The following is a 26,000-nucleotide window of genomic DNA, read 5'->3' as shown; positions in this document are numbered from 1 at the left end:
AAACTTCAGTCCTAAAGGTTATCGGTACTTACGTGATCAGTGCAAGATTCCTCTTCCCTCAGAAAGTACCCTAAGGCGTTGGGCATCAAAAATCATTGTTGAACCGGGGATCTTGCACAGTTTTTGAAATACTAAATGAAAAGGGCAAGGAAATGAAAGAATATAGTCGTTTATGTGTTATTTCATTTGATGAGTGTAGTGTTTCTCAAATATGGTGTTATGACCAAGGATCAAAGACACTTTATGATCCTAAATCTCGTGTACAGTGCATTATGATCAGAGGAATAACAGAATCTTGGAAACAACTAATATATTATAATTTTGATACCAAGGTTACCAAGGAACTGTTATTTGATGTAATTACAAAAGTGGAGTCTGTCGGTTTTCCTGTTGTGGCTATGGTGTGTGACATGGGTCTTACTAATATCAGTTTATGGAACAGTCTCAATATAGGAACAGAAAATCCTTCATTTGAGAACCCCTGTGTACCAGAAAGAGAAATTCATGTCTTCGCCGATGCTCCTCATTTAATCAAGTTAGTGAGAAACAATTTTCTTGATTCAGGTTTTGAATTACAAAATAGAAATTTTGTTCTAAGTGGATGTGTTAGGGAAATTGTCAACCGAAGTAAAAGTGATTTGAAACCTGGATTAGTGCAGTAGAGCAACATGATGATAAATCAACGGAATCAAGTGCTGAGGCTTTTGAAAAATTAAAGGTAATGGAAAAAATGTTTAAAACATACAATGGAGAAAATACACTGAGACCAGGCAATGGAGTATTATACGACTTGGCACGCCATATTGAAAATTGTGTATCATTGCCTTTTAAAGTAATAATGTTTTTTTGTTAGATGTCGGATGTTTTTTAGGATGAGAGTTCTGAATGCCCAAATTATATCAAATAGGCAAAAAAAGAAAAAGATTCATAATTTAACTAAATGATGCCATAGATTTAATTTTTTTTTACTTTTACTAAATATTTCTCATTTCTATTATGAAGCCAGATACTATTATGTGTTATCTATGTACATTTATGTTAGTTAATCAAATAATGTATTGTAAAATTGTAAATAAGTTTTTGTAAATAAATACCAGGTCAAATGTTAATTGGATATTTTTCAAGTCCTATCAAGCATATTAATTTATGGTTTCTATTATATATTAGAGATCCAAAATTACTAATCCACGAATTTGTTTGTGCATTACAGTGACCTATATGAATTCAAAAGAACACCAAAGGTATACAAGATAACAGAGTGAAAAGGACATCACACACACTTACAGACAGGCCTAATCCCTTCGACCCAAGGTACTTAAGTTCAGTTGTTCCCTTGACCGCTCCCACCCTGACCTCCAGGAGCGTCACGGAAATACCCCACAACTACCCCCGCGACTAAAGTGACTGTACCTCTCTCCCTTATTCTATATACCTTGAGTATTCTAATATCTCGATTTTCCTGTGCAATTTTCTTTAAATTTTTTTTCCATTGAACATTAGGTACAATAACTTTTTGACGTAAATTATTCACATACATTCAGAGCTCGTCTGAAAATTGTAATGTGCAATATCCTGATCTACTGGAGTTCACCATATAGTAAATTACAGGTGAAAATGGCGCAGTTTTATAATTAGAATTTGACGCATTGTTGGTGAGTTTTGTGTGTGTATGTATGAAGCGGTTTGCTGTAACCGTGATTTGGCAATTAAAGTATAGATATGCGACCATTGTGTTTAATTTTAGGAGGTTTTCCTGTTAGAAGAACGGCCCAATGTTTGATATATATATATATATATATATATATATATATATATATATATATATATATATATATATATCATATATATATATATATATATATATATATATATATATATGTGTGTGTGTGTGTGTGTGTGTGTGTGTGTGTGTGGAAGGAAATCAGCACAATATCGTGCTGCATTTGTTGTTCCTGTTATATTTATTATATTTATAAATACATGTACTCGAATTCATAAATGATGACATATCCGTCAACAATTGTATACAGTATATAACTGTATAAATGTTATTAAGAAGTATTTAGTCATCGAAGGAAAAATGAAAAAAAAAAATGCACAAAAGACGAACCCAAACGTATATAGGCATCTACACAATCCTTTTTTATTTCAGGTTATAAATTTATACTCGAAAAAGCAATACGTATTTTCCTAAGTTTATTTATGGAATTTATTGTATTCAATGATAACAATAAAGCGCTCAAGCAAGAGAAATCGATTAATAAAGCTAGGTATGAAGCAAATAAGCAAGGTGATCTTAAGGAAAGGGGTTCAAGCACATTCCTCTAAAGAAAATAAGGAATTTAAATAAATTGAGGAAATAAAAAGCTGAAGGTCGAATGGTCAAATTAAAAGGACACAGTAAAGTAATAAATAGAATAACATCGTGTTTATTTATCTAATACAAGGTGGGAAATAGAACTTTTTTTTCCCGGAAAACTATATCAAAGATATAGTGCATTTAACATCTCGTTTACAAGTATGTGCTATTTTATTTCCAACCTTGTTTTTTTACGTAGGATAAACACACAGAAGGGAAAGGATGACGAAAACATAGGAAATAATAGAAGAGGAAATTTCATGTCCAACGAAGCTTTAATGTGTGTAAGAAAAAAAAGGAATAGAAGTGAGCATTACAATCTTAAATACAATGGTCTATTGAGGTAATATTTGTATGTCCTGCGTATTTTTGAGTCATCTGATCTAAAAGAATATATATATATTCTAGAGCCAATAGTATTTCTTAATAGACTTTGCTATATTTTCAATGTAATCATGAATAATTCAGGGAGGCTGTACTTATATATATATGAGGCGTTACATGGGTACGATGATTCAAATAACGTAGTCTTATTATCCAATCAAATGAATCCAAGTACTTGGACATAACACAGTGTACGCTTCTTCATAACCGAATGAAAGAAAACGTGTTAAAGAAAACTGTGGTTAAGGGAAACTCCACTAAATGAAAGGTTTCGAGCAATACAAAAGGAAAGCTAATGTCTCGTTCTCTCTCTCTTTCGTTCTCTTTAAAATCTCACCTGTACCCTGCCCATAGTTGCCTTAAGACGTTGCTCCAGTTTGGGCACAACACAGCGGAGTTGGGCATTATCCTCCTCCAACTTGTAGTGCAAATCGGAATCTTCGTCTTCGGCATCAGTCTACAGTAGTGGAAAGAGATATGGCAACACCCCTTTTTGGCTCATTAGTAAGCAACATCATTAAAGGCAGAAATTTAGTGGATCATTAGTAATGGTCATCATATCATGCCCACATTCACAAGCGAAGTTATGTGAAAGGCACAAATAATGCTTAGCTTCTAAGTTATATGTCATTAGAAAAAAAAAATGCTGTTAGGCAAAGCTAGTCTAGTTTTCTATGACTGTTCCTAAACTTGAAAAAAAAGCTACTGTTTACAAGACTGTTAACAATATGCAAGGCTTCATTATGAAAACGTTATGAGCTTTTGAAAGTAAATTTACATAATGATGACATTTTTACACTGAGCTTTCCAGAAAGTGAATGATCATTATGAAATCAGCAAATAGGCGGTCGACATATAAATCTCATCTAAAGTTCATGCATCTGATTCTTAGTACATTTCATTCGAACACCTTTGTAGACATGCTAATTTTCATCAAAAATATTTATAACTGTGTGTAACTGTGTTGTGTCTACTTTAATTTTGTTAATTAGATCGTATTCACAGTCTATATATGTATATATTAATGCATAAATAAACAGATATACATACATACATACACCCACACACACACATATATATATATATATATATATATATATATATATATATATATATATATATATATATACATAAATATATCTCATATATATTAATATATATATTATATACATATATATATAATATATATATATATATATATATATACAGTATATATATAAATAAATATATATATATATATATATATATATATATATATATATATATATATATGCAGTATAAATTATACAGATATGTGTAATGTGTACATATGTACATATATATTTATCTATAAATGTGCAAGTATATATATGTGTATATATATACACACATATATATATATACATATATATATATATATATATACATATATATATATATATATATATATATATATATATATACAGTATATATATATATATATATATATATATATATATATATATATATATATATATATATATATCACGACCTACATGTTTAGGATTAATATGGATGCATCATTAGAATAATTCTTTATCATGAGCATAAATAATCAAACAGAACACAGATACATAAAAGTATGCATATAAATACAATGTGTGATCCGAACGTTCTGTGTCAATGAGGTTTCACAATGAACTTACAGTGAAATGCAAACAGTCGCAAGACTGCGTTAAGACCAACCATATACCATGAGACACTAGCAGGGGGTTGCCATATTCTCTGTCTCCTCAACTACTGGCGACGTGACGTCTTAAATTTTGTTAGAAGGAAGACAAAATGTTCTTCCCTTTTGGATTGGTTCGTCACATCGTATCATGCTTCGAGAGAATGGCAGACTGAAGAGGGGAGGAGTATTGCTAACACTTCATTCATTTATTCTTTTTTTTTATGATCGTGTAATGATGGAGGCATATAGCTAATTAAGAGAGAAATATACAGATAGGGTTGAAAAGGAGAAAGACATACATTTTTGTCAAACAAGGAGAGTTAATGCGGGAGCAATGTTAAACATTTGGAAGTAAACAAAACCAAATAAAATTAACGTATGCATACATTCTTTCTAATTACATGGAACACAGATGGCCCGTGTACCAGTTACTAGATAGTTGCAAATAAATAATCAAGGATTTCATTTTTAGATTGAAAACATTGCAAAAAAAAAAAAAAAAGAAAAAAAAATCACATGGTGATAACTTCAGTTATTCTTCTGTTAAGTTTAAGCAATTGTCAGTTTGTAGACTTTACACATTCCTTATTTCGATATAAATCTAATTTGTTACAAAAAGCATAACATTCCCGAATGTTATATATCTTAAATTTCATGCATTTCTCAGCAAATCCCTTTAGAATATTATTAATAAATATATCTTTGTCTTTGATGGGTAAAGTGCACAATTAGAGGGTTGCAACTCTCATTTCCTTAAACAATAATAATTCTTCTCTGCTTTTAAAGTTGCGCATATAACCGATTACCTATTAAAGAGGTTCTATATATAACCACAACCACGAGATATATATTTGGTTACTGTAATGCAGTAACCATAGAGAAAAAGATTATCTATATAAATAACTTCGCTGCAAAGCGAAAATATTTCACTAATGTCATTCAATAATCATGATTTCTATTTTTCATACTCAAAATGAATTATTGTTGATATAAAATCTTCTAAGTTATATATTCAAGTCAAGAATACTTTTCAGGTGGCTACAGAACGGGATTAGCATCCACGTTTTCAATACTTCTCTGGTACGGAATGATGAAAGAAATATGTACAATAATGCAGTATTTACAGATCTCAAATAACATTTTCAGTCTAATTAAGTATTCTATTTAGCGGGGAAAGTTTCCTTTTCAATACTGACACAACAAATTTGTATTTAATTAACAGAGTAAACTTTTCCATTCGTCTGTTGTTATTTATTCATTACCAATGTAGGGTTAAACAATGCAACGATAAACCAATAAAAAAATAATGGGATCGAAATCTGCTGTGTTAAAAGGAAATAAAAAAAATATATACAAACAGCCTTGATGAACGCCCATGCTTAAATTCATGAGCCAAGACAATGCCATCATCATCATCATCATCATCTCTTGAGATCTACTTGACCGCCTGTGAACAGATCACAAGGACAAAGGTGTTTAATCACCTACCTTGACACGTTCCATGGTAGCTCTCAGTCTCTTTTCCAGCTTTGGTAGCTCGCAGCGCAGGTCTGCATTGTCCCGGACGAGTTGCTTGTGGACTTTGGTCAGCTGGTCGAGGTTGTTCTCCAAGAAGCTGATCTTTTGTTTCTGAGCTACGGAGCCTCCAAGGATGTCCTCGTCTTCTCCGGCTGCCGACTGTCAAGGGGAGGGACGTAATTTAGTTATGAGATTCAATATTACGTATAATAAATTTTATTTCATACTGAAGAAAAATAAGAGCAACTTTTCATCTTCAAATGTTGATGTTTGTGAGTAATGCCTCATGGAGATCATCATTTTCATTAAAAGAAAATATCGAAAGTATTAGGAGTTTTGCCCCTCTTTTTAAACTGTTGCTGTTTTTTGATAAAGCAACTTAATGACTACTAGTGTAGCAAATTACTCTACTCTTCATAAAATTGTATATCTTTCGAAATGGTAAAATGAAAGGAAAATATTTAACACTTGACATCCGTAATAAATGAGATACTAAGTTACACATAATATAATTATTATTATTATTATTATTATTATTATTATTATTATTACTAGCCAAGCTACAACCCTAGTTGGAAAAGCAAGATGCTATAAGCCCGAGGGCTCCAATAGGGAAAAATAGCCCAGTGAGGAAAGGAAATAAGGAAATAAATAAATGATGAGAATAAATTAACAATATATCATTCTAAAAACAGTAACAGCGTCAAAAACAGATATGTCATATATAAACTATAAAAAGACTCATGTCAGCCTGGTCAACATAAAAATATTAGCTCCAACTTTGAACTTTTGAAGTTCTACTGATTCAACCACCCGATTAGGAAGATCATTCCACAACCATATATCTGGTTATGCTTAGCGACATTGCCACACGTGTAACTACTCGGTATTTCCCCGTCCCTCGGGTGAGGGGGAGAGGGTGTAGTCATACCCTGGTGAGAGTGGGGCGTTGTGTCTGCACATCTATTCAAATATTTAGCCATCATTTTTGACGGGTCGCGTACAGTAGTAGTACTGTAATAATAATAATAATAATGATGATGATAATAATAATAACAATAACAACAACAACAACAAAAATAATAATAATAATAATAATAATAATAATAATAATAAAAAGAAGACATACCCTTCGAACTCTAGTTTGTAAGTCCTGGACGAAGAGCTTTCTCAAGTTGTGCAATGTCTGCAACTCCTTTGCAACTGTGTCCTCCAACCCTTTGAGGTCGTTGTGCGCCTGTTCCCGCCTTTCGTTCAACATGCTGTGGAAGTTAGGTAGAGATTGCAAATTATGTAATGATAAAATTGTATAGTTCTCCATTTTTTTATATCTATTAATGTTTAATGCCCTGTGATAGTATCCATAATAATGATGTTGACAATACTAATAATAATCCAAGATAACAACTGAATTTACATAAAAATATATAAGATAACCAATGTGAAATAAATAAATGTTGCATACTAGGTATTCAACATATATATATATATATATATATATATATATATATATATATATATATATATATATATATATATATATATATATATATATATATATATATATATATATAAACCATTACTGTAATTTCGTAAAAAAATCAGCTCAGATGTTGGAACTTCCATAAAACCAAACATTACGTAAACAAACAAGAGAATATCAACTGTAAACTATACGACGAAACATGAGTATTATAAACTTATATCTATATAAATTTTACTAGAATGTGATAACTCTTCCATATACTCATAAGCACAGGCTGTCATCTAACGGACATACAATTATTTTTGTTTTGGACTTTGCCTTTGTCCGGACAACACAAGATCATACAAAGTTAGGCAGCAAAGGAATATTTCCAAGCTTTCAAGAATCTGCCTAACTGATATCTATTTCTATATTTACAAATTGAATGGACGATTTCATTTAATATTTTTTTTAACAGAAATCTTTAGTATACCATGAAATGTCGTTTTCGAAAATTACCTTCGTAAAAGAAAACGTTATTTGACAGAGACTGATCACAACGCTTTCCAACAACAACAAATGTCATAAAATAGTCTATTTGGCATGCTATTACTGCAGTTCTCATTTATGTGTTTAAATTTAACAATTATAAAGTAATATTGAATAAATTCGAATAACATTAGTTCGTAAAAATTACCAAAGGCAACTTTCAGACATACGGTGTTTCTGAGAAAATTATTTCACATTTAGGTGCCTGTTAAAAAACTCACATGCAATATATACATACGTTCTCTATAATCCCAACCCTATATACAAATGTATATTAAAAAGCACAGATTATTAAATTAACAAGGTAACCAAAAATAGCACTAAGATTAGAAAAAAGTTGAAAAATAAAAATCGTTACATTATAGACCTACATTCTCCAAAATCCGACCCCAAAAACCTATATACAAACCCATATTAAAAATAACAGGTATAAACCCATACAGACACACACATACATATATATATATATATATATATATATATATATATATATATATATATATATATGTATATATATATATATATATATATATATATATATTGTATTTTATATGTATTATTTAATTCAATATGGTCACCATAAAGTAGCTATAAGGTTTAGACTAGAAAACTCTAATAAAAAAAAAACTCGGTACAATATTTTGCACTGCATAAAGAATCTTGGTGTAAAATTACTACTGCAAAAATACAGTGTCGATTAAAAAACAAATTTCTAAAAGGGTGATATCAAAACACAGGACAACTAGGCTACTTACCAACAGCACAACAATACTTTGTGATAAAGCTTGAAAATACTCAGCCTAGATCATGAAAGATTCAAGGCTCTCAATAAAATATTTTGATTATTTTCTACTTTGAAAATCGCCCACTTGAAAGAAAAATATCAAAATCGATTCATCAATAAAAATTTCAATGCCAATATTTCATAGTATCATTAAGGAAGTTATGTTGATAAGCAAATGCTATTGTTTTCTTTTTTCTTTTTTTTTGCAAATGAAAAATGTAAACAAACCCTTTAAAAGAAAATCAGATAAATGGATGCTTTAATTGCCACAACGTTTGATGATATTAATGACCTTTTAAAAACTTTGATTGAATTTGAAAATTTCCATAACATTTAGAAGTAGTTTAAAAATAAAAAATACTGTGCTTCATCAAACGTGATTTATTTTTTTTATGAATAACAATTTTCCTCCTATTTTTCGAAGGAACCTTAAATTTTCCTTCTATTTCAATTTTACTTAATCAACTTAAATGTTCGGTTAAGGTTGTTTAAATTACGAGTATATTAGAGTAATGATTAAAAATAAATTACAGTCAGCACTTATCATTTAAATTATGGTTAAATTTGACCTTGATAGTAGGGATGTCCTCTTTAAATAACCAAATAAATCCCTGCATTTTCACTTTAATATCTTCAAATCAAAATAGGCGTAATCCTAAATGGATTTCACTAGATTATAATACCATCACTATTAAATACTGTAGACTCCACCTGAATGTGACCCTCGTCCATTACAAATCTACATGAGAAGGGGTTGCCGGTTACAAATGCTAATTAAATTTGAGAAAAAAAACAACACAAAAATATCTAGATTGTTTGGTAAGCTTTGCCTAAACCGTCTCTAAGGTCATCACTTGGGCATAGGTCAGTGGTTAATTCTAGTTGATAATCAATAATAATTCTTATTATTACATAAACTCTTCAACTAAGTTTTTTGGGAGAGTATCAAACACAAAACCATTAACGACCTTCTAATGCTGATCATCATTATTATTCTGAGCATTCTAAATAGAAATATGGCTCTGTGAGAAAAACTAAAACGCATTTAATCATCCTAGTTCATATACTGTATATATTATCTTTGTTATGAAAATGTATCAGTTATTATTAACAGTTGATAAATATAAAAAAATAAGGTTGTCAACTTAATATTACATTCCACATATTACTCATACACTTTACACAAATCTCCAAGGAAAACCAACAACCGATAAGGATCTAAGTGATGACCAAAAGAAAGTTATGAGCTTACAAATCTTGATATGCTATTTCGAATTTATGTTTGATAGGTAATATCGATATATAATTTACACAGAAGTTACACATTTACCATCAAAATCATTATTAACTTTATTGTCTGTCAAAAAGGGATTATAAAATTGAATGAATGAAGGTATATACTGCAACCAATTCAAGTTTTGCTTCACTAACTATGTGTACTTTAGGTTCTACTATTTCTACTACAGTATAAGTAATACAGTCCCATACTGTACATGATAATTCTCTTGGATGAAGAAGTTGGCCTAATAGATATCAATTCGTACTTCAAATATTATTTTTTTTTCATGTTTTTCAATCCACATTTATTCCAAATTCAAGACAATGCATTGGAATACAGAAGAATACACAAACAAACATAAGCAAGAAGCAAATAAAAACAACAAAACAGCGAACGTGTGCCTGCAAATGAGCATGCGTTAGATATCAGTGGAACACCAGCTACAGTGAACGGACAATGCTTTAAAAGAATATTGGGAGGTCCTGTGTATTTATCTTTGAGCAGCATGCCATGCAGCTGATATAGGCTAGCCATGAGCAAACCCTTTTATACTGTAGGATTTCCTAACAGATGATTTAAAGCCAATCAAAAATCACTTCTAACAACAATATCTTGAATGTTGCTACTGTACTGACATAATTGTTTAGGGCTGCAGTATAATATCTCTCAAACCTAGCCTTCTTTCACAGCATTATCATTGTTCAGTAAGTAAAAGAAGGAGCTGAATTAATTGGCTCAAGCTTGTGGGAGCTTACCAATGTACAAAACAAATAAATAAGGTGAATGCGTGAAGCGTTTTGGAGACCAAAACTTATATTCAGTTTAAAACATGGTTGAAACATATTCTATGTTCTTATAGGTACCATTTTCAAAAGCAGTCTCAGTGGAGCTCAGGAACTAAGACGAGAACCTGAAGGCCAACAAGAGACGATAGTTGCGGCAAATGAACAAAGCCACAAAACAAACAGTAATATGCCTCTAACTAAATAAGTGTGGTAAACACAGGTAAAGCCTTAAACACGAGCTAAACAAACCAGTGTGCTCGCACTTCAAAACCTCCTGAGAGAGGAGTAATAAAAAACGAAAACAATATGGTACTTTTACTGAGGAGAAGAAGAAAGAGAACTGAAGGAAGTAGAAGAAAATTACTATAAAGGCTATGGTACAACCCTGGACTCACCTTGGAGAGCCTCTGGGAGTCCAATGGCGCAAGCTAATAGTTTCGTGAAGGAGAGAAGAGACCTCATTGAGGTGTTGTGCCCACCGAAATCCAGCATGACTGAGAAAGACCAGGAGATTTGTTTGCCACCCCTAAGGCGTTTCCCTAATCAAAACCCTATTTGCTCTGACCGTCCTGGTTCTTTGGGGAAAGGCATCTAAAGTATCTCTTCGAAAAATAGTAGTTATTCATTGTAATTCCTTTTACAAAAAGCTTTTGGCTTCATTTACAGGTTGCTGGCTATTAATTACTTCTCTTCAACTGAGGAACTATTATAGTTCTGATCAGATTCTATGGTTCATGCCATTACGGGCTTTGATTGAATTAGTCTTCTCAGAGTCATGCATTAATCTAATGATATCTGATGGGTAATATACATTCATAGCACTATCTGAAATAAATCTATAGCTAAACAAACACAGTAAATGAAAAGAAGTCATGCTGGAGTGATTTGGAGTAGGAGTGCCAAAATTATATCTATATTTCTATTTGAAACAGTAGTAAGTGTGCTATAATTCATCAGAATTTAGAAGATAACAAAAACTGCTGCAGTGAAAAGCTGGTATAGTTCAAGGGAAAAGACTTGGGTCTTAATGTAATCTTTGGGTCAACCTATTACTAACTGTCATATTTTGAAAAGAGAATCAGCAGTTTTCAACATTAGCTCACGTGTTAAAAATAAGTTACAAACATTCTATAGCAAATTACATCACTGATATCTATTTCTTTTTTTTTTTTTATCCTGGGATGGGAGGGCTGAGGTTGGAAATAAAGGACGTAGGGATAAAAATTGTAATAGTACCATGTGCTGTGATGACTTGAATATAAAATGAAAACAAACTATAATAGATTTGTATTGAGAATGAAAACTTTTCAAAATTAAGAAAAAATCGAAGACTCAAAGCAAAAAGGAATCAAACCTTCATGACCAATGCTTCAATACTGCAGAGCGAAAACGGTTGTTTGAATGCAACATCTTAATTATGAAATAAAACTAACAAAGCACTGACCAGATCTCAAGCAAAGAAGGACGCAGCAGTATCAAAATGTTTTTTAAACGATTTTTGTTTTTTGAAAAGCTCACAATAACCATTAAATGCAGCGAAATGATAGAACAGCCATCAAGATTAATCCATTACATCAACTCCTGCTCTTGCCTAAAAGCAAGCAGAAGAAAAACGGTTGTGAAGTAAATAGATTTGGACATGTTTTTCCACGAAGATAGGGTTGTGTTGTTAGGTTTCATGGGTGAAAGATATCACAAGATATATTAAAAAAAGATTAATTCTTAACAAATACTACAGTACAAAAGCAAGCTGTCCCACAAATGCTATCCTTCCTCGAACATAAATATCAGTCGTTATGAAATTTACCATCATCTCTTATTAGGATTATACTTTAATTCCCTTTAAAAATAATTTTCATAAAATAACACCATCAAAGGACTCTATCTTGAGGAAAAAAATCTTTGCGAGTATCCGAAAAATTATCTTGAAGGATATAGGTACTCGTTAATAACATTTGATGAGGTAACATTCTTTGTAACACATTTATATGACGTAATAATTATGTCAAGCCATAATATAATCAAAGTGTTTAAAACCTAATAACTTTAATAACAGGTTAGGGCAAAGAAAAAAAAAAACACTGCCCCATCAACCTTTTTCCTGAACAATAGTCGTAAATACTTCATATTAAGTTAACTTTTGTTCAAATCTGCCCTTAAGATACTCCATACTCCATCTATGGACCTCATAAATTTTCTAGTTGACATGAATATATAAAGAGTATTACAATATGATCAAAGAGGACGCCCTTCTCCCCAAACTAGTTCCTAAATTCCATCTGAAGGAACCACAGACAAGTAAAATCTAGTTATCATCTTATCATATTTTTAATACTGTAGTTAGCTAAATGAAAATATCTAACTGAATTATCTCTAATTCTCACAAATCTAATTATATGTCTTGGTATCATCCAGATTTGACTGTATTGACCGTATTTGACAACAAATTAAGAAATATACTTTTTGTATTTGAGGAATACATGGAAAAGACTCTTCCATAACATTAATTTCATTAAAGAAAACAAAGACATTTTGGCTTTAGTATTCCTAACTGTAATAAATTCCAATAACAAAAGCCTCAAAAGGTAAAAAACTTGCATCTAAGATTAATCTGAAGCCATCTTTTTTATCAAAATTAACAATCCCTCAACTGTATATCCAGAAGGTTACATAAGATTGAAACAACCTGAAGTCCTTGCAAACAGAGGCAAGAGTGAAATCAACAACTAACTTCTGGGAAAAAGAATCTCAAGAAACCTTTTCTTATTCCTCTAGCCATGAGACAAATTGTACTTTTCTACCATGAAATTCAAGTCTACTGAAAGGACAATGGCATATCATACAATGCAAGGAAATTTTTATCTGCAACACAGTAACCAATCATGGAATTCTATTGTGAGAAAATATGGTTAAATCCAGATTGTTCTACTATAGTTTATATGCCACAACAATGCACTACCTTAATGATAATGATGAACTAGAATGAAACCAAAAGGTGCTTATATGATGCGTATGAATAATGAAAATCATTTCAGTACCCAAAGTATTCACCAAACTACATAGCAATACCAATGTACTAAACAACTCACTGAATAAAACTTGCACTGGCACCTTTTATAAGAACAATGAATAATGCACTTCCAAGTGATTGATGCACACTGGTGAAAAATAAGAGAACCACAAGCTTTATGCAGGAAAAGATTCCCAAGTCTTTGAATTCCTCTACACCAAAAGCTATGAGCACCTTTTCTATAGTCTGAATCGAGACAACAATGAAATGCGTCTCGCTGTTGTACTCACGTTGCGCTTTAACTGGCCACGTCTTTAGCACGGCGGACAGTAAATAAGACATGGAGGGACCTCCCTTCATTTAGACAAGAGAAATAACATACAGAAAACAAGGGGTAAATGAGCCATGCAAGAAGCTTGTGCAATCTGAAAATAAATAAAGTGCTTGTAAACTCAAGGTAATAGTTAGAGAGGTTTGCAATTCCAATCGGTGCTTAGAGTTAGTACTGTACTCGAGAATCTCTTTTGGTATTGTTTTTCTGTGAAAAAGACAAGTCAGATAGATAATAATAAACATTTCTTATAACTACTACAAGAGTTCATCACAGAGGCATTTTGATGTTAATTAGATTTTAAAAAATTTAGTTTAAGCTTACAAGTACTGTAAATATTGTTAGAAATCTTTAAAGAATTATGGAAAATACCAAAAGAAAAACTTAGAAGCACTAAACCAATTGTAATACTGTATATGCAAAATATAAATGAAGAAAAAATAAGAGTTATGCAATGTTAGTGACAAAAGACTTTAAATATAATGGGCAAATGCAGAAGTGAGTCTACATTATAAGTGAGTTAATAAAAAGCAAACAAAAGAAAAACTATCAGGTATACAGTCTACCATTCATCTGCCTACACAACATGACTTCTTTGTCGATACATTTCAAAATATATCCTGTACAAAATGCTAAATATATCAGTGTGAAAAGAATTCCCATGGGCTACTCTGCGATAATAACATCATTATCAGTTCTAATGTAAGTAAAGTTATTTTATAAACACTGGGTTCACATAGCTAATTGCTAATATACTAAAATATCATACATTATCCAAAAAATCTAAAAAATTAGAAAATGCCAGAAATAAGCCAAAAGAAAAAAACTGAAGAATAGTTCCATAGAATGGTAAGGAAAATATAACCTGAGTTCTGAAGGTACTTAATCGAATGGGATTCGTTTATGAATGTAAGCAATATTGCTATAGTAACGAATGTTTAGATATATCAAATCATATACCTAAAAAGACATAACATTTATACACCTACAACGATATCTCAAGTGTTGAAATTCTGTTTCTAGGAAGTAATATGCCATAAAATTAAAAAAATAAATCCTTGGAAGCACAAGGTTATTGTGGTTTATAATTTGGATAAAAGGACTTGGGGAACAAAGACTATGAGGTCAACAGTGAGGATATGTATTTGCTGCTTCCTCTAAATGAACTAAATATCATTCCAGCATTGCCGTGCAACTTGCACTTATATGACACCATCTGGTTTGAACCTCATGACCTGTACTGTAATGACTAACAAAGGAGGAATCTTCACTTCTTTAATTAGCATCCATCAAAGAGAAATTGGGAACCTCCACTCTATCAGATAAAATAAAAGTAAAGGAGCCATTAAATATTCTCTTAAAATGGAGTAAACCAGCACTCAACCAACTATACTTGGAGGGTTTCAGAAGATGATATATATCGTAATCTGCAGATCTTTGAAAATTTAAAACGGCAATATTAAATCGTTTTCGGACATTCCTTCATATACCAAGCAGCCTATGATGCAATCCGAGAAATAATTTGATTTTGCTTTACACGATAAAGGGCAATTAGATCTTATCTAGTTTCATAATTGATCGAATACTATTCTAAACTATAACAACTAAATAATTGCAATCATTCCATGGAAGAAAGTTAGATTGATCCTCAGAAACCAAATAGTAACAAAGAGCAGACTGATAATTAAAAACACGTAAAGGGTAAGTTGTCCTTCAGCTCCCAGACTTTCATAAAAGCAGTAGCTCAAGAGTAATGCCTACCAGTGACCTAACCAAATTAAATCGTAAAATAAAATGCACCAGGGAAATGATCTTAACCTTAATTTATTTTTGAAGTCATGTCCAAGTGGACAATTCATTAGGCAAATAATGGGATGCAAAACATTCAGTATAGTTTTTGGAAAACTATAATAACCTCTAAGATTTTTTTTTTTTTTTTGAAAATTACATTTGTGTCAAAGGAGCGAAATCAAATGAACTAGCCTTTGAGTAATTTGGGTCATAACAAGACTATTTAGTATCAAGGTGCAAGCGGTTGGAAACAACACGCTCGCATCCTGAGTAAAATCTAAAAGAGGCTAGATAGTAAGATTGAAGAAAGAAACGAGGAAATGATGGTAATATATCAAAGATAAAAAATGCACCACATGTTGTACACTACTGACATTAGCCTCCCATAGGAAACCAATGGTACTTGACAAAATTATGGCTAACCAACGATGATGTTGGTCCGTTGACCAGGTCTTCATTTTACAAGTTATTAGGTGAACCCAACTGTGACATCAGCATTCGGATTCCTTACAAACACGACAATAGAATTTTGGCTATGATTAGAGCAGAAAATAGAGAAACCTCATTTAACATGTATTGGAAAAGGCATCCCCTGATACTTAGTTTGCAAGAATCTTCCTGAATCTGAATAATTTCTGACCTGCAGTAGGCCACAAGGCAATCAAACAGATTATAACCTACAAAAGTGTTTTTATATAAATCGGGCTAAACTTACGACAATGAAGAAATAGGAAGGAAAATTTTACGATACTGAACATTAAATGTAAAATTAAGAAACTAGAAATTAAAAGGTAGTTTTTTAAAATTCAATAAAATTACTCTATAATCATCACCTGGAGGTGCATACGAACAAGATTGGATTATTTCTATGTACTTGGTCAGTTAACCATCACAACTAATACAGTTATCGTTTTTCCTTTAAAGGAAACTAAACGAGTCACACAGCAACGCTGGAATCATTTCGATAAATTGATGCAACAAGGCAATAAAGATCTCACTTCCCAAACTGATCGAAAGAGCCGTTACAGCTAAAAACAATTCTTGATAAAACTAAAGGGTTTCCTAAAATGTATATGTGATCCATTATTATGATTCAATCGTAGTTTATCACTAAAGACCAAACATCTTCAAAGATTGTAATAATTAAGTCCAGTAATAACCTAATGAAGCATAAAAAACCTGTAATTTAAGGATGATAGTGAGGATCGTAGATTGAAGGAATCTAATATTTTGTACATAATAAATATATAAATTCAATCAATAAGTTTGCTGTGAGTTAGAGTATTCAGAATTCTTACTGAACTTTCCTATCTGCAATCAGCCACTAGAAAATGTGATTTACAGATCCAAATGAAAATCATATGAAATTAATTATTGATTTGAAAGAGCTAAAGATAATATTATATATAACAAGTTAATCTTGTATGAAATAAAATATCCTATTCATTAAGTATAATTAAGATTAAAATAAATAAATCTTAATCAATATTCTGTAGAAACTATAAGATCTCATTATATGTATAGTCAAAAGTTCTAATAACTGATTCACCTATAAAACGTTATAAAGATCTTTTTGGGAGGAGCATAGCCTGGGAGCAAAAGTATTTTAAAATATAACAAAAAGATCTATGAAATTCCACACCATAACCTATTTCATCATCTACAGAATTTAGTGTACGGCAGAAATGATAAAGCAAATGAAATAGATTTTCACAATAAACACTATCAGAATTTCTGTTTTACTTTTAATTTTAAGCAATATGTTGACCTCTACTAGCAAAAGGGGTTTATTGGGTAATCATAATGATATCTACTATTAAACACATTGTTAAACCCTCTTGCAATCGAAAACTGGTATACTGTATTCAGTATATTACGACTAATGACTATATACAAAAGAACCTAGCTCAAAATCTACAGCTTTGGATTCTATCATTTTGGAAATATTAGTGTAATACTTAAAAGATTTCATTTTAACAACACGCATTGTACAAAATCAAAGGAAAACAGACGCTGGAATTCGAGTAACTAAGTTGTGCTAGTTACTTAAAAAGTTCAGAATCTGATGCAAATCAGCAATTCTTATAAAGGGAGAGGGGCATGGAGTGCCATAAAATATAAAGAAAAATAAACGAATCCACAAAAAACCATAAGATCTCTCATAATTACTGGTAAAGACAATATCTTTATTACGAGAGAGAGAGAGAGAGAGAGAGAGAGAGAGAGAGAGAGAGAGAGAGAGAGAGAGAGAGAGAGAGAGGGAGAGAGAGAGAGAGAGAGAGAGAGAGCACTTACATGAGTTCATGGAGACGGGTGCTCTTTTCAGCTTCTTCGGCTTTGAGTTTGTTGTATTCTGACTTCAGCTGGTCATGTTCTACGCTGAGCTTCTGGTTCTGACTGTTGATGCAAATATTGAATGAGTATCATCAACCTTCAGAAAGTGATTATTCAAAACTTCATAACTATAAGAACAATTTGTACTAAAATATAAAAAGAAGGTAGTACAATTCAAAATGTTTAAAAACAAATCGATTAGTCTAAATTCTAAAACCCATTTAAATAAAAAAAATAAAAAGTCCATAAGGAACTATGAAAAAGAAAATGGCAATCAATGTATACAAATGCCACCCACTTACTCTTTCAGATCATCTACAAGAGCCTGTTTGCTATTGATCTCCTGACGAAGCTGAGTCACCAGCTTCTGGTGGAGATCCCGATGGGTCTCCATTTGTTGTTCGAGGGCTTCCTTGCTGACACTGTCAGCTGGGATGCTCTCAGCTGCCTTTAGCTTTGCCACGTCTGCGGTCAAGGAGTCAACCTGCAAGAAATATAGATTTAAGAGATGTGTCATGATTTCATTCTTTTTGAAGTTCAATGATTTATATGAAAATAAAAATGAGAAGAAAATTTTTTATGATAAAGAGATCTTAAATTGAAACGTTCTTAGGTTGAAAATGTGTAAGTTGAAAAGTTCTTTAAATTCATGAGCTCTTAAGATGAAAAGTTCTTAAGAAGAAAAGCTCAAAAGTTCAAAAGTTATTTAAGTTGAAAGCTCTTAGGATTAAAAGTTCGTCCATAAGTTGAAAAGTTTTTAAGAAGTAAAGTTCTCAAGTTGAAAAGTTCTTAAGCTAAAAAGTTCTTTAGGCTGAAAAGTTCCCAAGATGAAGAGTTCTAAAGTTGAAAAAAATCTAAAGTTAAAAAGTTCATAAGTTGAAAAGATCTCAAGTTGAAATGATCTTAGGTCCAACATGCTAAACTTAGGCATCAAGGCCATAAACCCCAGTCACCTCCATACTCTACATTGTATCCAATCAGCTGATCTTACTAATGTTAGTGAGCGAGATGCCAACACATAAATTAAGAATTTTCACAAATATTTCTACAAAATACAATACTTTTGAAAGAGGTAAATTAGTTGATAATTAGTTTTGTACTTGCTAAAAAGATTTTTTACTTATTGCACTCACAGAATCTTATCTTTGAAGGTTCTTATCTTTCAAAAAGAATATGAGAATACAAAAATGATAAGCGTTAACGTGATGATAACAAGGCTCAAAATTTTAAATTCTTAAAACATTTTATTTTAATTGTGCATTACTTCTTTTATGGTTTACTTATTTTCTTATTTCGTTTCCTCACTTGGGTATTTTTCCCTGTTGGGGACCTTGGGTTTATGGCATCCTGTTTTTTATCATAATAATAATCTTTCCTCAAAACAACTCACCTGTTCCTCCAACTGCCTCTTGCGGACCTCCACCTCATGCATGGTCTCCTGCAGAGTCTTCATTCGGGCTTCGTGCTGATTGATGAGGAGTCGGCAGTCACTTAGTTCCTTCTCATAATCATCAATCTTTTTGTTGCAGTCACCCTGAAAAGACGCAAATCGTTCGTAATGAATTCTCAAAAATGTACAGTCATATGTGATACTTATGAGTCTTTCATATTTGTTAAAAGGAATATAATGTGTATGAACATGCCAGTGATGCAGATAAATAATCAGTAAATGGATGCAAAAGCAATTAATATTAGTCATGACTATGATAGCCATCCAATTGGAAAATACATTTCCCACCATGGGGCTGCATGATTGCAAGAGCCCTTGCTTGGCCGCAAGGGACAGGCAATCTACAATAACAACAACGTACACTTCCCTATCACAAATAAATAGAATCTGAAAAAAAAAAAAAAAAAAACACATACGATATTGTTTTGATTGAAAACTATGAGTCCTTCAGTCAACATTTTGAAGTGAAACCTGATCAATCATCTGACCTTTATCATAATTAATAACGAAGAATCTTAAAATTCACGAGTATGAAATTCTACTCTGATGTCTCATAATAACAAATGGCTTACACATTAAAATTAAAATCATCAATCATCGAGCTTAAAAATATTTTAAAATTAGATTTAGAAACCTTGATATATAAGGAGTTTTATCTTCAGCACTTACGATATAAAATACTACCAGAACTAATAACTGTTCAGTTTTCTTGCAAAGTTTTACTATCAAGTCTTACATCAAGATTTGACAGAATTAGATGAATTAAATAATCTTGTCTTGTAATTTTGTTTCATGGTTTTCCTGGAATGTTCATCTGTTAGATCTTGTCTAGAAAATGTTCATAAACTCTTCATGTCAGGTCTTCCTTGAAATATCTAAGGTATTTCCTATCTAGAAAGTATGCTTCCTAAACCATTACAGCAAAATGTTCACATTTCAATAACAGAAAGGCCTTTCAGAATATGTTTCTGAGAAAAATCCCATACTCAGTTTCTTGTAATAAGGTTTATCAAACAGAATTAATTATTTCCAGCATCGTCTGGCAAACCTTATCTACGAAAACTGTTCATATCATTTTTAACCTAATCGAGATAAAGATTCATATTGCCTTACCTGGAATGTCTCCAACGTGCTGCATCTTTGGACGAGATTTCGTACCTCACTCTTCATTTTGGAGACGTATAACCGGGCCATAGTAAACTCCTCCTCCAGTTTATTGGGATCTCCAGAATTCTGGGGAGAAGATTCAATGCTAAATGGAAAAGTTCATGCAACAGACTGTTTCATATAAATGAATAACATGAGTTTGTCGTGAAACACAATTGAATGAATCTTAAAAGTTGATAAAATTTGAGCATTGATGCATATGTAGTATTCGAAATAAATACATGAGAAACAAGAGAGGACTGTTTTAATATTGTAATTTTCTCATGCCATAGCCCACGGAGGATGAAACACACACTTCATTATATGAAATAATTATGTGTACGTATAGTGATTTATTTCTAAACGGCAAATACTTAATTGGAAAAGGGAGAGAGAATCATAATACACCATTCAATTGCATGGTGTGCAACACTAAGTTGAAATAAATATACATGGAGTAATTAGACAATGATCATAAATCCCCGCCTCTTCTATAAAAAGTTATCATTTCCATCATGTTTTCCCCTTTATTCCACGGCTAAGTGGACAATTTCTATCTCAATTTCCCTCTAACTCTTCCTCTCTTTCTATCTGTGTTCTTTCCCCCTGCAATTTTCTTTGTATTTATTTATATTTCTTTTCTTTGCATTTTTACGTATTTCCCCTTTCAGTTGTGTCTGATTTATGTCACTGCTTTCATTTTCGGCTCTTTGACTGATATAAATGTTATCCTTCCCCTTCTGTCATTGGATTCATTTCAATCCCATTGTCATACCAAGAATGAGAGCAGGGCAATTCTTGCATAGCCAGAATACTCAAAATTATTTCTGCCTTTTATTAGGCTTTAGAAAAAGAAAATTAAATAAAAATGATAAAAATTATAGAATAGTATTTATATATACTTTAATCGCTCGCACGCACACACACACACACACACATATATATATATATATATATAGATAAATAGATAGATAGATAGATATATAGCATATACAGTATATAGGATAAGAACAGACATACCGTATTATACACACATGTATCTTTATACATGTGCATATATATATACACATATATATATATATATATATATATATATATATATATATACATATATATATATATATATACATACTGTATACACACACACATATATATATATATATATATATATATATATATATATATATATATACCATATACACAAAAATATATTATAAATGCATATATATATATATATATATATATATATATATATATATATATATATATATGTGTGTGTGTGTGTGTGTGTGTGTGTGTGTGTTCGTGTGTATACACTCTTTACAACAACCGCAAAATGAGTTCAAAGTCTGTTCACCTTAAGAAAGCCCGATTGATTTTAATTTTTCTTAAAATGTGTTGTTTTTCTTAAACACTATCCAAACCTCAATTTAGAAACATTCATTACTCCCAAAATACATTTTAAAAACCTTTAAAACATATCTAAAAATGAATTCTAGAACCTGTAAAAGCCTTTTAAAACCAGTTTATGAATATCTTAAACCTTTACAAAATAAAACAAAAATTTAGGAATAAGTATTCTCAAAATCAATTTAAGTACTGTATTCTCAAGACTCTTCTTATGCCCATTTTTTTTAAATAGATACCTTTTAAAAAAATTATTTAAGAATGCCAATTTAGTTCTATTTTAACCCAATTCAACATCCTTTTTGAAACCATATTCCAAACATATTCTACAATCCTTTTCCAACACAATTTCGGGAACCCTTGAAAACTTGTCATACCCTTTTCAGAAATTTCAATGATTCATACCTACAGCTAAATACTTTTTCAGTCCTTTCATTCTTTATTAATTTATTTTTATTTTTCACATTGCAACAAAATTTTGGAAGAAAGATCCATCGCAATAATGAAAGATTATTCCGGTCTGACAAAGACAAAAACAATAATAAAAACAATAGTTTCTCGAATCCTATTGTTATAAAAAAATATTTAGTATGAGTAAGAAACATTTCTGGTCTTTGTTTATTATGTACTATGGACTTCAATTGTATATTTTCATGTGGGCATGTGTTAAGGATGGATGGTGGAGAGAGCGAGTGAGGAGGAATTGGGAGGAACCTATTAGAAAGGAGAAGATCGAGAGGGAGCCAGAGAATTAGACGGCAAAATAATGTGAAGGATATTATGGAGAGAAGAGGTTTGGTGGAAGACGAGCCCTTTGATAGAAGACATTGGAGAGGGCGCATCCGGCAACCGACCTTTAATGTAAGGATAATGGTTAAAAAGAAGAGAAGTAAACAGTGAGATACCAAGTGACCTAAAGATCTTCTTCCATCATGGGTTGACTAGAAGATATTTAACATGGCAAAATAGTAAAACAATCCTCGTGTTCCTTACTACCTGACTGACTTTGACACTCAGATCACCCGCGCTTCCACCGACGACGTTCCCCACTTCGCCCAAGTCCGACAGGAGAGAAAAGAGCATCTCATTCATCCTCCTTCGCAGGTGCACAGAAGAGTCCTTTATCTGCTGGAGCTCCCCTTGCATCGAGGTCAAGGCAGTCTGGAAGGATCAGGTTCTTATGAATGGCACTGTTTTGAAAAGCTTCCAAGTTTATTCTATTATTTAGTTACATTAAGGGGACACAATTAGGCACTTGGCAAGCGACTGCAAAGAATATTCTTTAGGTAAGATGTGCTTACTTACAAAGGAGAGACATTAGGAGAATATACTCAGGCATGCGACTGATAAGACTTTGTAGTTAATTAAACTGCTTTGGGATAAATATTTAGTTATTTGATCATCAATGTAACCTACTTACCTACATGGATTCTGGGACATTGCCTCAATGAGATAATCAAGTTACAAGTTACCATTACTATGAATATGACCCACATAAAACTTAAAATCCCACCAGGTTTCTTTGAAATAATGAAGTACTAATTAAGCACGGAAACGGGGAATCCCAACCAATTATCATTAGCAAAATCATTAGGAACAATGGCAATCCTGCTTTTCTTTCTTATATTAAATGCTTTTATTTTTAACCAAAAAAAAACAGAAACACGTACCGCATGGTTTCGCGTTAAGATTTATCCTTTTCTACACTAAGAAACGAAATCTCGTTCATTAAAGAAACGAAACCTCGTTCATTAAAGAAACGAAATCTCGTTCATTAAAGAGACGAAATATCGTACACAGCAAATAAAAAGAACAAATACCTGCTTCTCGCTGAGCTCCTCATTAAGTGTTTCGTTCTCCTTGCATTTGTTCTCAACTTCCTGGCTCTTCTGGTCATAGTTGAGGGCAAGTTCTTCCAAAGCCTGCAGTACTTCCTTGACCTCATCCTTGGCAGAGTCGTTCTCAGCTTGAATCCTTGACATTTCAGCTTGGAGGACCTCGTAGTCTCGCCTTGTGGCTGCAATGAGCTGGGGGAAAGAAAAACTCCAGTTGAAAGACTTAGCTTTTCCGGTTAATTATGAGAACCAATTTCGTAAAAATGAAATAAATGATATACTGCGAAAAGGCCAGTATTCTATCTGAAATAAAGATTAAGAGCGAATAGTTAAAAAAAATATATATATAAGAAAAGTAGCTTTGATAGGAAATATACAGAGTTGGTTCGTTATTTATGTTAAAATTAAGCTAAGTAGTTAAAAAACTATTAATACAAGAAATATACAGTAGAGGAAAAAATTAGTTTCCACAATGAAACAAAAAGGTTTTGATACGGGTAAAACTGTAGCAAAATTATAAGGAAAAAGGGTTCAGGAATAACATTTAAATTCTAAAATCAACAAAAGCGGTTTTATTTTTATTTAGAAAAATGGAAAAAATTTTCTTTAACACTTTAAACACCGGAAAATAGCTGTCTGACTTCCTATTTATGTTTTGTTACTCAGCTAACGTAACGTCTATTATAATAACATTTCAGTAACTTTCAATCACTCTTCCAAAAAATACAGTATACTGTACCCATACTCCTGAATTTCTTTCTGATCACCCAACAATGTAGCAAGTTGTTGCTACTCCTTGTCTATCTATCTATTTACAGATCAATCTATTCATAACTCCACCATCCTAACAATCTTCAGACCCACACTACCTACACACCACTGACTTTTCATTTCCAAACCAGTCCCATGTAATAATCCGTGGCGCAATTCCATGTCTATCCATATATCTATTTACAGTTCTTTCTATTTGCTATCCAATCACCTAACAACAGACTCCCACCCACCGGTACCTTTCCATTTTCACGCAAATCCCACATGAAAATACTTGGCTCCAGTCCTCGTCTATCCATCTATCTATTTACAGTTTGATCATCTTGCTACATAATCTTCTCCAGACTCCTGATCTCTCACCCCTATCATCCCATTTCTATCGTAATCCCCCCATAATAATCCATAGTGCCCGTTCCTGTCTATCTATCTATCTATTTACAGTTCAATCTACTTGCTACAGACTCCAGACCACTGCTTACCCTACCATTCCATTTGTATCCAAATACCCCATGACAATCCCTAATGATAGTCCTTGTCTGTGTATCTATGTATAGTTTAATCTCCTTACTACACAATCTTCTTGACTCCAGACCTCTCACCCCTACCATCCCAAATCCCCATGACAATCTCTAGTACCAGTCAATGTGTATCTATCTATCGATATATTTATAGTTCAATCTACTTGCCACACAATCTTTTGCAGACTTCAGACCACTCCCACCCGTACTATCCCATTTCTGTCCCAAACACCCATGCCATGACAATCCCTAGTGCTTCACCTCCTCTTGTTCCAGCATCTGCTCCTTGAGTTTCTCGGCCAACTGGCTCTGCTGATTGATTTCCTCGTCCTTCTCATCGAGGCTGAGGTACAGCTGCTCCCTCTCCTTCTCCCAGGCATCGTGCACTTCGTTGCTCATGAGCGCTGGAGGGGGTGCTGGCTTCTTGGGTTCTAAGGGAAGAGGCACCACAAGTCATCAGAATTGCCGTTACAATTCAAGTGTCTATCTTTTTTTCTCTTTTGGTACTATTTTGTATAAAAATGACAAAAATAATGAAATAATTGAATCCTTTCTACTCCCTTGCCTTTCCTTTACAGTTCCATTATCAAATCA

At 32.2% G+C, this 26,000-nt stretch overlaps 1 protein-coding gene across 1 annotated transcript in view; it reads right to left on the bottom strand.

Moving 5' to 3' along the window:
- Positions 1 to 26,000, bottom strand: part of LOC137653413 (kinesin heavy chain-like) — a 518,115-nt gene that overhangs the window by 15,730 nt on the left and 476,385 nt on the right. Inside the window, 11 exon segments of the mRNA XM_068386776.1 lie at positions 3,081 to 3,200; positions 5,922 to 6,110; positions 7,081 to 7,213; positions 11,209 to 11,241; positions 18,241 to 18,342; positions 18,582 to 18,763; positions 19,670 to 19,813; positions 20,843 to 20,962; positions 23,288 to 23,443; positions 24,103 to 24,309; positions 25,668 to 25,837. Coding sequence (XP_068242877.1) covers positions 3,081 to 3,200; positions 5,922 to 6,110; positions 7,081 to 7,213; positions 11,209 to 11,241; positions 18,241 to 18,342; positions 18,582 to 18,763; positions 19,670 to 19,813; positions 20,843 to 20,962; positions 23,288 to 23,443; positions 24,103 to 24,309; positions 25,668 to 25,837 — 1,556 coding nt within the window.

Source organism: Palaemon carinicauda, chromosome 14 (assembly GCF_036898095.1).
Source record: "Palaemon carinicauda isolate YSFRI2023 chromosome 14, ASM3689809v2, whole genome shotgun sequence".
NCBI lineage: Eukaryota > Metazoa > Arthropoda > Malacostraca > Decapoda > Palaemonidae > Palaemon > Palaemon carinicauda.
Note: the sequence above shows the minus strand (reverse complement) of the source record. Positions and strands in the feature narration are given on the sequence as shown.